General features: G+C 35.9%; 1 protein-coding gene and 1 non-coding gene across 2 annotated transcripts in view; both read left to right on the forward strand.

The window, feature by feature from the left end:
• Cct6b (chaperonin containing TCP1 subunit 6B) overlaps nt 1-13,651 on the forward strand; it is a 28,831-nt gene extending 15,180 nt beyond the window's left edge. Inside the window, exons 7-14 of the mRNA XM_020186492.2 lie at nt 156-315; nt 2,093-2,175; nt 3,480-3,576; nt 4,308-4,455; nt 8,877-9,010; nt 11,535-11,637; nt 12,873-12,945; nt 13,463-13,651. Coding sequence (XP_020042081.2) covers nt 156-315; nt 2,093-2,175; nt 3,480-3,576; nt 4,308-4,455; nt 8,877-9,010; nt 11,535-11,637; nt 12,873-12,945; nt 13,463-13,535 — 871 coding nt within the window. The 3' untranslated portion in view covers nt 13,536-13,651. The remainder of the gene's footprint in view (nt 1-155; nt 316-2,092; nt 2,176-3,479; nt 3,577-4,307; nt 4,456-8,876; nt 9,011-11,534; nt 11,638-12,872; nt 12,946-13,462) is intronic.
• Nucleotides 1,483-1,614, forward strand: LOC141414440 (small nucleolar RNA SNORA36 family). The gene has a single exon (XR_012439469.1). It is a non-coding gene; the product is annotated as a small nucleolar RNA SNORA36 family (small nucleolar RNA).
• Nucleotides 13,652-16,009: the final 2,358 nt, after the last annotated feature.

Raw genomic sequence — 16,009 nt, forward strand, 5'->3', positions numbered from 1 at the left:
TTAATCTCTCCCTCCCGCATGCTTTACTAGCTTGTTTTGTTTGTTTGTTTGTTGAGACAGGGTCTTGAGGCCCAAGATGGCCTCAAATTTGCAATCTTTCTGCCTCAGCCTCTGGCATGTTTGACTTACTACCTTACTTTTTATTAATATTTTAGAGAGGTGAACTCTGGTTTCTTTTATAAGACTGCAGAAGAGAAAGAGCAATTTGTAAAAACTAAGAGAAAATTTATTGATGATAGAGTACAGAAAATAATAGACCTGAAAGACAAAGTCTGTGCTGAGTCCAATAAAGGATTTGTTGTCATTAATCAAAAGGTGAGAAAACAAGCTTAGATTTTAATTATTTGTAAATGTTTACAAATTTCTCAAAGTGTGCTCTATGGACCGTTAGCATCCCTAATATCCTTTCAGGACTGTGAGCTCAAAACTATCTTCAAATTAATAACAATGCCTTTTATATAGCGCTGACCTGTGCAGTGATGTGCACAAACAAAGGTAGCACCTTAGTACAAGTCAAGGCAGTACCACCAGATTGCGTTAGTCATCTTGGTCTTTATTGTACATCACCACACACTTGCAGAAAAAAGTCACTTTCATTTAAGAATGTCTTGATGAAATGGCAAAACTTATTAAGTTTATTAAATTTTGATCCCTATGCATGTGTCCTTTAGTAATTTTGTGTAATAAAATGTGAAGTACACACAAAGCACTTTTGCTACATACCAAGGCTAATGGTTGTCTTGAAGGAAAGCTTTTTTTTAAATTCATTTATTCATATGTGCATACATTGTTTGGGCCATTTCTGACCCTTGCCCCCCCGCACCCTCCCTCACCCTCCCACTCTCCTCGCTTCCATGCAGAACCTGTTCTGCCCTTTTCTCCAATTTTGTTGAAGAGAGGACATAAGCAATAATAAGAAAGACATAGCATTTTTGCTAGTTGAGATAAAGATAGCTATGCAGAGAGATTCCTAGCATTGCTTCCATGCACATATATATTACAACCTGAATTGCTTCATCTCTACCAGTTCACTACTCCCTGATCACTTGAAGGAAAGCTTTTGTGTAATTAAACTGTGAAAGAAAGACAGACAAGTTGTGCTTATTTAGATTGGGGTATTTGGTAGATTTTTCTGAAAAATGATTGAAGCAATCCTGTTACTTCAAGGAAGATACCTGACAGTATTTGTTGCTGATGGTAATTTGAGCCTAATTCAATGAGTCAATATTTTCCAAATGACTAAAAAATGAATGGTTTTATAAAAAACATACCTGGACAAATAACTCATTTAAACTATAAGACTATGTGTGAATTTAGAGGGCTAACAGAGGGTATCTGACACTCTGACACACAGGGTATCTAGCTCTATTTACTGTATAGTTATGCATTGTTCTTGCATAGAATACTCTGGAATAAGTACTTTATTGGTAAATGTTTCAGTGTGTCTTTAATTTTTTGCTAGCAGAAATGCTAACATAAAAATTCCAAAGGGTTGAGTTCAGATCAGAGTATCTTCCCTGCTCTGTTAATTAAACTTTGGAACATTGAAACTGGCTGGGGAAAATGATTGGATAGAAAATGTATTTCTATTCATTTAATCCCCAGCCTACACACCATTGCTTTGTTTTGTTTTTTGTAGTACTGCAGCTTGAACTCAGGGCCTTCACCTTGAGCCACTCCACCAGCCCTATTTTTGTGATGGGTTTTTTTTTTTTTTTTTTTTTTTTTTGAGATAGGCTCTCACAAACTATTTGCCTGGGTTGGCTTCAAACTGCAATCGTCCTGATCTCTGCCTCCTGAATAGCTAGGATTACAGATGTGAGCCACTGGTGCCTGGCTACTTTAATTTATAATATGATAAATATAGATGCAGCTCATATAAACAAAAGCCCTTTGGATTCTTCATAATTTTTAAGAGTATAAAGTGTACTGAGACCAAAAAGTTTGAGAAATAGTGGTTTAAAATATATTTATGGCTAGCAGTGTACCCAGTGGTAGAGCACTTCCCTAACATGGGTTTGACCCATAGCACAGCAAAAATAATAGTAATAATAAAAACCACACTTATAACTTTTATGTTATTTAGTTATAGGGAATTGATCCATTTTCTTTAGATGTTCTTGCAAAACATGGAATAGTAGCTCTTCGCAGAGCAAAAAGAAGAAATATGGAAAGGTAAGCTTACAAATTATGTATCCCAGTTTTTAAAAATAGATTAAATTGAACTCATCCCAGGCATATTTCTGATGTTTTTCCTTCTTTCTTTTTGAGAGAGAGATCTTGCTATGTATTCCAGTTAAGCCTGGAACTTTGTAGTTCAGGCTGGACTCAAATTTGTGATCTTCCTGCCTCAGGGATTACAAGTGCGCACCGCCATGCCCAGCATCCATGTATATTCCTTTTAGTTCATAAGTAAATATTGTTGAGCAAAATAGTAGCATACAAATTCTAAATTTTGTTCAGTAAAAATTGAATTGTCAAAAATTTTAACTTCCTAACTTTGTTGAAGTACAAGGAAAGTTTTCATCTTTAAAAAAACAGATTTAGGACTGGAGGAGTGGCTGAAGCAGTAGAACACCTGCTTTGCAAGCATGAAGCCCTAAGTTCAAACTCCAGTTCCACCAAAAAAAATGTTATTAAAAAACAGATTTAAAAAACAGCATAATACTGCAGGATCTCACTTATATGTGTGATCAAAATATATTGATCCATGACTTTGATAGGAGAGTGATAGTTCAGAGGAGCTGGAGTGGTACAGAGGATGAGGAGCTTGGCAGATGATGGTGAAAGGATACAAAATTTCCATTGGAAATTCAAGAATCTGTCATACAACATGGTGACTATAATTAACAATATATTGTATGGCTGAGAAAATGCTAATGGAATAGATTTTAAGTGTTCTCACTACAAAATGATAACTATGAAAGGTCATGCATGTTAATTAGCTTGATTTAGTCATACTACAGTGTGTATGATGAATTAATTAATTTGGTGATTCCCTACCACTTGAGCCACACCCCCAGCCCTTTTTTGTTTTAGTTATTTTTCAGAAAGGGTCTCACGTTTTTGTCCAGGCTGGCCTCACTATGATCCTCCTACCTATGCCTCCCACATAGCCTGGATTATATGCATATACCATTATATCCAGCTTATTTGTTGAGATGGGGAGGGGTCTCATTAACTTTTTGCTGGGGTGGCATAGAATTGTGATCCTCCTGATCTTCACCTCCTGAGTAGTTGGGATTATAGCTGAAAGCCACCATGCCCAGCAATGTGTGTATATATATTTGTATATGAATATTTGTTGTACTTGATAAGAATAAAAATTTTATTTGTTAACTAAAATTAAAAATTTAAAATAAACCACCCCAAACAATATAGTACATACAGTTTTCTGTGTTAGATATTGTCTCATCTTTAAGAAATTAGCCTTTATGTTTTCCATAACCAAAGCTATGGTGATGTATGTATAATTTCAGACTTTGTCTTGCTTGTGGTGGAATGGCTGTGAATTCCCTTGAAGACCTCACTGTAGACTGCTTGGGACGTGCTGGTCATGTATTTGAGTATACATTAGTGAGTAGTTCTGTAGATCATGATTATGAAGTAAACACTAAGCCTGTTTTTAATATTAATCTTTTAATTCATATTTTGCATTTTAAGGTCTGATTAACCTATAGGACAGATTTTAGTTATTTAAATGTTTGTTAAGAGTTCAAATATAACTGAAGTACTTTTTTTTTCTTGAGGTACTGGGGTTTGAACTCAGGGCCTACACTTGAGAACACTTCATGAGACCTTTTTTGTGATGATGTTTTTTTTTTTCGAGATAGGGTCTCATGGATTATTTATTTGCCTGGGCTGGCTTCAAACCTTGATCCTCCTAATCTCTGCCTCCTTAGTAGCTAGGATTACAGGCGTGAGTAACCAGCATCTGGCTACTTTTTTTTTTTTTTTAACTCTGATCCTGCTTAGAGATACTTTTTTTTTTAAGTCAGGGTCTTGTTAATGTAGCTCAGGCACAGTCCTCCTACCTTAGCTTCCCAAGCATTGGGATAACTTACCTACTTTTAAACATACCTTTTGTTATGCTTGATAAAGAAAATTAATGTGAAGATTGAATTCTGATATAAACTAGGCTTTGATTTCATAGTGACATTGAGTATTAAAGTCATATCTTTTCCTCCCTCCCTCCCTTCCTTCCTGTGCTGGTGATCAAACCCAGGTTCTTGTGAATGCTAGGCAAGTGTTCTGACACTGAGCTATATCTCCAGCCTTAAAGTTTGTCTTCTCATGTCATTCTTTAGGGTGAAGAAAAGTTCACTTTTATTGAGGACTGTGTTAACCCTCACTCTGTCACCTTGTTGATCAAAGGACCAAATAAGCATACTCTCACACAAATCAAGGATGCCATAAGAGATGGACTTCGTGCCATCAAAAATGCCATTGAAGATGGTAAGCTCTTTTTTGTATGGATATGAACCTCACATAATTATAAACAATGATAAATCTCTCTTGTTATGTATGGAATTTTAAAAGATACAATGATTACTCTTCTCTCATTTCACTTTGGACAATTTGTAGTTTTAATTATATAAAGATTTTTGGAATATTCTTTTCTTTTTTTTTTTTTTTTGTGGTACTGGGTGTTGAACTCAGGTCTACACCTTGAGACACTCAACCAGCCCTTTTTTGGCCAGGGTTTTTTCAAGATAGGGTCTCTTGAACTAGTTCCCCAGGCTGACTTCCAATTGCAATCCTCCTGATCTCTGCCTCCTAAGTAGCTAGGATTGCAGGTGTGTGCCACTGGTGCCCGGCTTGGAATATTCTTAATAGTATGCTATCTTCTTAGTTAACTCCTATTTAGGAAATGAAAAAGCATCTAATTCTATCATGTGACTTTTTATTTTTAGGATTCTTTTTTCAGTGCTGGGGATTGAACTCATGAGCTCACACTTGCTAGGCAAGGGCCCTACCACTTGAGCCATGCCCCCAGCCCTTTTGTTTGTATTCTGCTTTTGATAGGTTCTTGTGAACTTTGCATTGGCTAGCCTTGAACTCTAGATCCTCTTGCCTCCACCTCTCAAGTACCTGAGATTGCAGGTGTATACCGTGACTCCCAGCTTAGGAATTCATTTTATGAAAAAGCTTTCATACTTCATAAGTTATTCCATTACCTCAAGTGCAGTGTAATTTTAAGAAAGATTAGGAAGGAGTGTTAACATTTATTATTAATTGGTAATTTATAACCAACTGCCTTCTAAAAGGAGTTGGGGTAAGCTGGCGGAGTGGCTTAAGCAGTAGGAGCACCTGCCTAGCAAGCATGAGGCCCTGAGTTCAAACCCCAGTGCTGCCAAAAGGAAAAAAGTCAAAATAAAAAATTGCCAGGTGCCAGTGGCTCATGCCTATAATCCTAGCTACTCAGGAGGCAGAGATCAGGAGGATCTTGGTTCAGAGTCAGCCCAGGCAAATCTTCATGAGACCCTATCTCGAAAAAATCCATCACAAAAAAGGACTGGTGGAGTGGCTCAAGGTGTAGGCTCTGAGTTCAAACCCCAGTACCACACACACACAAAAGGGAGTTGGGGAAGATTTAAAATGGAATAATAGGCACAGGAAAAATTATCCAACATCATTAGTCATTAGGTAAACGAAAATCAAAAGCACAAAGAAATACCATTTCACATCCCTTTGGACAGGTATAATAAAACAGATGGATAGCAATAAATGTTGACAGGAATATAGTGAACTTGGAACCCTAATGCATTACTGATGGGAACTTTTAGAGGACGGATATTTCTTCAAAAAGTCAAAGATAGTTACCATATGATGCAGCAAATCCACTCTTCAGGATGTATACAAGAGAGTTGAAAACAAACATCTGCACAAAAACTTGTCCACAAATGTTCATAGCAGTATTATTCATAGTAACCAAATGTGGAAACAATCCAGATGTCCATCATCTGATGAATAGGCAAACGAAAAGTGGTATGTCCACAAGTTAGAGTATTATTTGTCACAAAGGGAATCAATTATTGATTACAACATGGATGAACCTTGGAAATATTATGCTGAGTTAAAGAATCCAAACAGAAAAGATCACATATTAGAAATGTCCAGGAAAAGCAAATCCATACAGATAAAAAGTAGGTTAGTGGTTGACAAGTGCTGGGGGGAAGGGAAGGAGTGATTGCTAACAGGCACAGAGTTTTTTGTTAGGGAGAGGGCATGAAAATGCTCTGGTAATGGTTCCATAGCATTGTAAATATACTAAAAAGCCACTGAAAAAACCAGGTGTTGTGGTGCATGCTTGTAATTCCAGCACTACAAAAAGAAGGCAGTGACCCATATATAAAACCTCATATTATTTCCATTTAGGAAATGATGTGTTTTCTCCTTTCCAATAGTGAAATCTATGTAACTGATCCTACTTCTTTACATTCTGCCAATGTAAATATTAAATGATTATTATATTTACTATTATTTATATTCTTTTCTCTAGGTTCTAATTTTCTGCTTCAACCTTTCTTTCACATCTATGTTTTTGCTTATCAAGAAAGCTAATTGTTATTTGTAATGGTTATTACTGTTTATAAATATGTAATTCACATGCCATAAAATTTAGCCTTTTAAAGTGTGATTTCAGTGGGTTTTTTTTTTCTTTTAAAAACTTTTTTATTATTTTATTTTTGAGGTGCTGGGGTTTGAACTCAGGGCCTATACCTTGAGGCCCTCCACCAGCCCTTTTTTTGTGATGGGTTTTTTTCAAGATAGAATCTCAAGAACTATTTGACTAGGCAGGTTTCAAACTGCAACCCTCCTCTCTCTGCCTCCTGAGTAGCTAGGATTACTGGTGCGAGCCACCAGTGTGTGAGCCACTGGTGCCCAGCTTCAGAGGGTTGTTTATTTGTTTGAGATAGGATCTCACTAGGTAGCCCAGGCTGTACTGGAAATCACAATCGTTTTGCCTCAGCCTCCTGAGTGCTGGGATTACAGGTATGTACCAGAAAACCTGGCTAATTGTTTAAAAAAAAATTGGCAGTACTGGGGTTTGAACTCAGGGCTTTAGTGCTTGCTAGGCAAGCACTCTACAACTTGAACCACTCCCTCAGCCTAATTTTTTTAAATTGTTGAACTTTTGTGTAGAATTATTTCTCCATTAAACATTTGGTAGAATTTGTAAAGCCATCTGAACCCAGAGTTTTCTTTATGGGAAGGCTTTTAACTCCAAATTCAATCTCTTGAATAGGTAGAAAGATATTAAGGTTATCCTTTTTTGAGTGGGCTGTAGGGGTTTGTGTCTTTCAAGAATTTGTTCACTTTGGGCCGGAAGTATGATAGTGCACCTGACTAGCAAGCATGTAGCTCTGCGTTCAAACCCCAGTGCCACCAAAGAAATTGTCCACTGTGTTAAGATCACCAAACTACTGCCTATGAACTAAGTCTGATTGATTGTCTATTTTTGGTAAATAAAGTTTTATTGGAATACATTTGTTTGTTTTGTGCATGGCTGTTTTTGTGCTACAGTTGAGTAAGAAATGGTATGGCCACAAAGCCTAAAGCATTTATTAACTGGCTTTTTGCATAAAGTTTTCCAACCTCTGAGCTGACTTTTCAACTTTATTAGCATAAAGTTGTTTATAACTTTTTTTATTATTGTTCTTAATATGTGTAAAATCAGTAGTAATGTCATTTTTCTCATTTCTGATATTTCTCATTTTTATTTCATTAATTTCCACTCTGAGCTGTATTATTTCCTTTCTTCTGCACTTTGGGTTTCATTTGCTCTTCACTTTCTCTTTTCTTAAGATAGAAGATGAATTCATTGGCTTATGGACTTTCTTCTTTTCTAATATAGGTGTTTAGTGATATAAGTTTCTCTTTAAGTATTAAACTGCTTTGGTAGTATCCCACAAATTTTGATTATCTTGGGTTTTCACAAGGGAATGGGATAAGGGAAGTTTTCAAAGGTACTAGTAATCTCTTTCTTGAGCTAGGTGGTAGTTACATGGATACGTTTGTTTATTTGTACATTTATTCTTTTTACTTTCACATATAAATATTCTTTTTGATATGTATTGTTTTTAGTAAGGAGGGTTTTAAAAAGTGTGAAAGGGATGCAAAGATATAATCACTTTGTAGGTAAACAACCCTTTCTGCAGTTATGTTGTGAAATGAAGCAGAGAAAGGGGATAGTAATTAAAAATGACAAGAGAAAATAAGAGATTGCTTTTGTATTATTTTGTTTTAAAGATAGGTGATTTCAAAGAGAGTTTGTTGATTTAAGTAAGTCATAAGCTTTATGAAACTATGCAAGCAGATATAAAAGTCATATCCTGTTGTAAAAATTGATGGATTTAACCACAGCTCTTGCTTAGAATAATAAAACCACCTGAATTTTTTCTTAGGTAGCAAGCAATTTGGGTTTTCCTTCAATACAGAAAACAAACACTTCATTGAGTCCCAAGAACTCCATGCCAAAAAACTCTGGCCAAATTATCTTACCCTAAAAATGTTCAAATCAGATATTACAATCAGTTACCTGCCACTGTACACTACAAATAAGTATCTTTTTCATGTAGTCATAGAAGAATAACATGAAGGTAAAAGAAGTGTCTACTCTTATTTGCCAAAGAATAAACAATGCAATACACTGTTTGTAGCCAGTTATCTGTACTGTGCTTAATTATTTAACTTCAGAATACTTTAAAGGGTAACCGAGGAATTACTGAGCTGTGCAATTTACTTCATTTCTATGTATATTTGAATACATTTTAGAGGCAGGCAAGATAATGGAACATACTTGCTGAGCTAATTGCTTTTATCCCTCCTTTTCCGGTGTGGCATGTCTTGCCATCACCTTTTTCCTCCAATAGGTTGTGTGGTGCCAGGAGCTGGAGCGGTAGAAGTGGCAATAGCTGAAGCGCTTGTTTACCACAAGCATAGTGTTCCCGGAAGAGCTCGTCTTGGAGTCCAAGCTTTTGCTGATGCTTTACTCATCATTCCCAAGGTACAACCATCCTACTGGCCAGATAACAACTGGCCAGACCTAAGGGCATTTGATTACAAATTGCTCATATTACCTAACAGCAGATTAGTAAGACAGGTATTTATTTGCATCTCCTTATACAGTTTTCTCTTAGATATTTATCACTCTATCAGGGAAACCTTTTTCTAAGCAAGATATCAGCTTAGAACCCTTTCAGGTTCTAAGGTGCCAGTGGCTCACGCCTATAATGTACCTACCCTGGAGCAGAGATCAGGAGGATTGCAGTTCGAGGCCAGCCTGGGCAAATAGTTCCTGAGATCCTATCTCAGAAATACCCAACACAAAAAAGGGCTGGTGAAGTCACTCAAGTGGTAGAGTGCTTGCTGAGCAAGCATGAGGCCCTGAGTTCAAACTCAGTACTTCTAAAAGAAAAAAAGAAGTCAAATTATTCCCTTGCAACATTCTTTGAGCTTCAAATTAAATTATCTGCAAAAGTTTTCTTCAGAAATGGTTTATGATTAACCAATCATAATGAAAAGTTTAGAAGTTAAAATTTAATTGGATTTTAGAGTAGATCTTTATTTTGTTGATGGTATACAAAATATTATTACTGTAACTGCAGGAAGTAAGAATTTTAGCATCCCCAAATACTAATGGCTTGCTTTTTTTTTTTTTTTTTTTTGGTGGCGTTACTGGGGTTTGAACGCAAGGCTTACACCTTGAACCACTCCATCAGTTCCTTTTCTTGTGATAGGCTTTTTCGAGATAGGGTCTCACAAACTATTTGCCCGGGCTAGCTTCAAACCATGATCCTCCTGATCTCTGCCTCCTGAATAGCTAGGATTACAGGTGTGAAACTCTGATGCCTGACTTGCTTTTGTTATTGTCATAATTCGTAGAAAAGGAGGGAAGCCAGATTTTTTATTTCCATAGTGTAACAGGACAGAGAACTATCATTCCTTTCTCTTTGCCTTAATTTGGTTGTGAGCCACTTAGAAATAAAACTGTTTCAAACATGCTATTACCATGAATTAAAACATTACTACAAAGCTGACAAAGTCTTTTAAATAATTTCTATTGAAATTATTTATAATTTGTGGGCTATTTGTGAATCATATGCCTCTTTTTCTTTTTGCAGTCTAGGGTTTTAACTCAGGGCCTTGCACTTGCTAGGAGATGCTCTACCATTTGGGTGTCTCCAAACCCTTTTTGTTTGTGTTTTTCAAATAGGGTCTCACATGTATGCCTGGGCTGGTCTGGACTTGGCTGCTCCTATTTATGCCTCCTGTGGAGCCAGGGTGACAGGTGCATGCCATCATGCCCAGTTTTATTGGTTGAGATGGGGTCTTGCTAACTTTTTTGCTGATCAAACTGCTATCTTCCTGATATATGCTTACCAAGAAGCTAGTATTATAGTTATGAGTCAGTGCACCCAGCATCTATTTTTTTCTTTTCCCAAAGCAGCAAAGACAGTAATTTCTGTTGACAGAAATTGGTATACAGTGGTGGTACCTTTCTTTCATCAGCTGTTGGGTTGGAAATGAGCTTGATTTGGAGTATAGTTATCTCCTTCCCTGTTGCCACAAGTCATGGCTCTTTTATTGAAGATGCTGCAAATATGTACCTTTCTTTAGCAAGTGCCTAGGAAGAAGGACATGTGACTAGAGAGACTAGTGGAAAACAGAATACTCTTTTATTTCCTTCCACATTTGAAATAATCTTTTGACAAGGTGAGGGCCCTGAGTTCAAATCCCAGTACCACAAAATAAATAAATAAATTGACACAATCCAAAAAAAAAAAAAAAGATCTTTTGAGTTCCACACAGTGGCTCATGCTTGTAATCCTTGTTATTCTGGAGGTAGAGATTGGAAGGATCATGGTTTGAGTCCAATCCCCAGCAAAAAGTTCGTGAGACCCCCATCTCAACAAAAAGCTGGACATGGTGGTGTATCCCTGTGAACCCTGCTCTGTGGGAGGCATAGGTAAGAGAACTGCAGTTTGAAGCCGACCCTGGGCAAAAACACAAGACCCTATCTGAAAAAAAAAACCTAAAAGTAGAAAGGGCTGGAGTTATGGCTCAAGTGGGAAAGCACCTGCCTAGTAATCACAGGGCCCTGAGTTCAAACCCCAGCATCACAAAAAAAAAAAAAAACTTTTGCAAGGAAAGAAATTAAAATTAATGTAGTAGAGGTCGGGGAACTCTAGTGTCCTCAGAACTTAGTGTAATGTGCACAGGGAAAATGTTTAAGAAAATATAAGATCTACCAGATAGATAAAATAATATTTTGATTTAGATTAAGAATGTTTTCCTTTTTTTTTTTTTTTGTAGTGCTTGGACTGGAACTTTATGCCCTGTGCCTGCTAAGCAAATGCTCTAGCAAACCTGGCAGTGGGGTTTGAACTCAGGGCCTCATACTTGCTAGGCAGGCACTCTACCACTTGAGCCACTCTTTCAGCCCAAGTTCTTTATTTTTATATTTAATTTTCATTTATATAGGTGAAGGTATTCCACACATATATTTATTATTATTTTTATTCTTAAAGGTTCTTGCTCAGAACTCTGGTTATGATTTCCAGGAAACACTAGTAAAAATTCAGGCTGCGCATTCAGAATCAAAACAACTTGTTGGCATAGACTTGAATACAGGTAAGAAATTGAAGAAAAATTAACTTCTTAATAAAGAGGTTATTCTTCAGTGGTCCAGATCTTACAAATAAAGAGGGGTCGGGGTTTGAGTGACTTTATTATTTAAATTTTGGGTGCCTCTACTTTATTTTTGAATGTCTTAGAATATTCATTCATTTTAAGAGCTATTATTAAGTGCTTACTTACTTCCTGGAATTCACACAGAATAAAATAGACAAAAAATGCCTGCCTTTGTGAACTTCTGTTATAGTGGGGAGTACAGGCAGTTAATAACCTTAATAAATAAGTTCCTTTAGCATTTGAGAAAATAATAAATTTGATGAAAAAAATAAAGGGTGATCACAAATGCTAATAGGGGTTACAACTTAAAGAGATTGTACAGGGTAGACTGAGAAGATGTCTGTTGAAAAAGTCAAAGGAAATGAGGAAGTTAACCACATGGGGAACTGGGAATAAGTGTTCTAGGGAAAGGAACTAGCCAGTGGAAAAGTCAGGATGTGATGTTTTTGAGAACAGAGAAGGTGACAGAGGTGATAGAAGGTCAAATAGTGCAGGGCATATGAGCTAGTCTCAGGACTCACCAGAGTAGGTGAGATGTGGAGCAATTTTGAGTGGAGATGTGACATGGTCTGTTCTTAAAAGGATCACTGTGGCTACTGTCCACTCTGTGGAGAAGAGTCAACTGAACAACTAGCAGATTGAAATTGCCATTGACTGCATTGGAGCAGACTGAGTAGAACAGGTTGAGGGAACATAAGCATTCAGTTTTGACAAAGTTAAGTTTGAAGTGTCTGTAGTCTTTCAGATAAACTAGTCAGTTGGATAAAAGGATTTGGAACTCTAGAAAGATTGGGTTGGAGGTAAAAACATGAGAGTCATCAAGTGTATATAGTTTAAATTCAGAAAACTGAGATCATAAGCATAGAGAGAAGAGAAGAATCTTGGACTGAATCTTTGGTTACTCCAGCATTAAGAGCTACTTGTGCAATAGAAAGAAAAGCAGGGAGTGTGGTGTTCTGGAAGCCAAGAGAAGAAAGTGGTCAGGAGGGTATGTATGATCAGCTCCGGCAAGTGCTGCTGGTGGATGAGGCCTGGGAATTAGCAACATAGAGGTCATGGATGACTTCGGCCAAGGTAGTTTTAGAAACATATTAAATATTGTTAGACTATACCAATCAACATTGAGAAAATACATCAATATTGTAATATTAAAATGGTTTGTTTTTACTTTGCAGGGGAGCCAATGGTAGCAGCAGATGCAGGAGTTTGGGATAATTATTGTGTGAAAAGACAACTTCTTCATTCTTGGTAAGTTGGCAATAATATAAAAAAGAAGGATCTTTAGGGATATAATTGTTAACATAGAAATATCTCTGTTATTTTTGTCTCCTTACAGTAGAAAAGTTGTCAAGTTTATGAAAATGTGTGATAGCCAGTTATTAAGAGTAGCTTCTATCATTTTTACAATCACTTCTCTATTTTATTTGTAGCAGTGTAACTTACTGGAAAAGTTAACCATGCTCTTTATTTGAAGGGGAAGGTAAAGAGGAAATTATTGAAAGTGTACCACCTCTACACTGGGGGAAATCCAATGATGTAGTTAAAAATAAGCTCAGTTTTGCTTATAAATCAGGTTTCCACCTTGCTAGCAAAGGAGTTGAAATTATAATACAAAGGGTGATGTTTGTATTTATAATAGCTTTGTCTCATAAAATCTTACACCAACCTAATTGAAGGAAAAAAATGCCCTTGATACCTGCAGATTGTTGGGGGAAAATATAAGTGTGGGTCAGTTGCCTTTACTCACACTCCTCTTTGTCCTTAGCACAGTGATCGCCAGCAACATTCTCCTGGTTGATGAAATTATGCGAGCTGGGATGTCTTCTCTCAAAGGGTGACTGAATTCAAAAGTCAACTCTTCTAGAAGACAAGATTTAATATACCTTACATCAACTGCTGCTGTACGGGCTGAGCTATTATTAATTTTTACTAAATAAATGCAGTTTATATCTTTCGGTCTTAGCAGTCTCAAAAGTATTTCATCAAGATGTAAAGAACATAAGAAATATTTTCATAGTGAAGGAATAATACTGGGGATATTTTCTCTTGAGTCTTGACTGTCCATCCTGTGTTGCATGCTATTGCAGTTTTCATAAAATGGAATCTATTATGATTTTTAGACCTTCTGGGAAATGTTTAATTAGTCAAGTATGGAGCACAGGTTTTAGAGCATCCAAGTCAATTTCCAATATATTAAAGGTTATAAAGGTGGTAAGATAAAATGTTTTATTCGCTCTCAGAAATTCTTCAGTAACTTCTTGCTGCCACTCTTTTCTCTTATAAATATGGCATAGCTTATAAATATAGGTTTGTTTTATAATATTTGGTTCCATTTATTTAGTATATATTTTATTACATTTTATCTGGCTCTTAAAATTTTTATTTATTTACTTATTTATTATATTTGTTTGTTTATTTTTTGAGACAATCTCTTATTATGTAGCTCAAGTTGACCTGGAACTCTCTAAGTAGCCCAGGCTGGCCTTGAACTCCCAATCCTCCTGCTTCAACTTTTTTAGTACTGAATTACAACCTGGCTTTTTTTTTTTTTTTTTTTTAATGATACTGTGCTAGTTCTGATAGGTCTCTGAGTAGATGATGTGACGGTCTTACCTGGAGAGGTAAGGATTGTTAGCAACTCTGGGAAATAATTGCTTTTGGCTTTGAATACAACTGTTCTATATGGGTATAATAGTAATATCTAAATTGTTCAAAACTCGAGAATTAATCTTTTATACTTGTTATTGTTAAGCTTTCTTGTGGTTAACTTCTTTTCATGGATCCAAGTTGATAAGACATTAAAATATGGCAGGTGTATTACTGGAACTTCGGCTTGTTTGTTCGTATAAGAGAAGGTTCCTTTAATCATATAATGTCTTAGTTTAAAACCTATAATTTTATGTCCTGTTTTTTTCCCACTTAATATATTCTTAATATCTTTCTAAGTCAGAAATCACAGTTCTAATGTATCTTGCATGTCATTTCATTGTATGGCTATACTTCAGTTTACTAATTCTACTTTTAATTTTTTAAATTCTAGACATTATCTTTTTTTAATGGCAGTGCTGAGCTTTGAACTTAGAGCCTTGCACTTTGCAGGCAAGTGCTCTTGCACATGCCCCCACCCCTTTTTGCTTTTGTTATTTTTCAGATAGGGTCTAGCTCTTTATTCCTGGGGCCAGCCTCAGACTGCAGTCCTACTGTTTATGTCTCCTGCATAGCTGGAGGTTTTTAATTCTTTTGATTGTTGAACTTCATCAAATGCTTTTCTGCATACATTGAGATTTTTGTTTAATGTGTTAATGTGATTACTTTAATAGATTTTTTAATGTTCAACTATTCTTGCATTCTTGAGATAAACCCTATTGGTTATGATATACCATATTCATTGATTTTGAGATGCATAGTTTTCATATTTTACATTTCTGTAGTTAGCATGTTTTACAAACAATAGTATCTTCTAATTGTTCTTGCTTATATTTGCTCACTTGTAATCCCTTAGTGTTTTAGTCAACAACCATTTAAAGATCATTCAAGGAAGGAATGTAAGTCTTGGTTGTTGTCTGAACCTTTTCTGTTGTCATCTTCTGGTAAGTTAAAGAAAACTTCATCAGAACTTCAGAATGTGTGTCAGTGGCTTAGAAGAAAACACCAGAGATAATAGTAGAGACTCTCTTATAAAATGTTGCATTACTACCTCTTGATTCCAGGAATGAATAGCAAAAAATCTGTGAACAGTGATTTAGAAGAGATGGATTTTGAATATGAAGTTTTAAGAGTATCTTACCTTGTTTATTTTGTCCATGTTTTCTTTGTTATGAATGCATTAAGAATGATATATGATAAAAATTCATGTAAATAAGTCTAAAAAGCTCTTTCAGTAAGTATAAAATAAAATGTGAGTGACAAGAAAGCATTATGTCATGGTTGAAATGACAGTATTTTTCTCTCATTATGTAAAGTAATGGTGAATCTTATAATCAGTGATGTTTTAGATTTGATGAAATATAATATTAACTTTTTATACATTGCTGGATGTGGTTCTAATATTTATTTACAGTTTTAAGTGTGTTCATAAGCAATATTGGCCTATAATTTTACTTGTTCTTTTGTCCTTGTCTATTCTTGGTACCACTGATGTATTATACTTACCAAATGAGTTGTGGAGTTACTCCTTTTTTCCTTTGGAACAATTGGAGTCAGTAATATGGGGGAGTTACCTGTTTCTTTCTGTTTTTTTTTAGTGGTACTGGAGTTTGAACTCAGGGCCTCATACTTTATTCTACCACTTGAGCCATGGTTCCATTCTGGT

Source organism: Castor canadensis, chromosome 11 (assembly GCF_047511655.1).
Source record: "Castor canadensis chromosome 11, mCasCan1.hap1v2, whole genome shotgun sequence".
Lineage (NCBI taxonomy): Eukaryota > Metazoa > Chordata > Mammalia > Rodentia > Castoridae > Castor > Castor canadensis.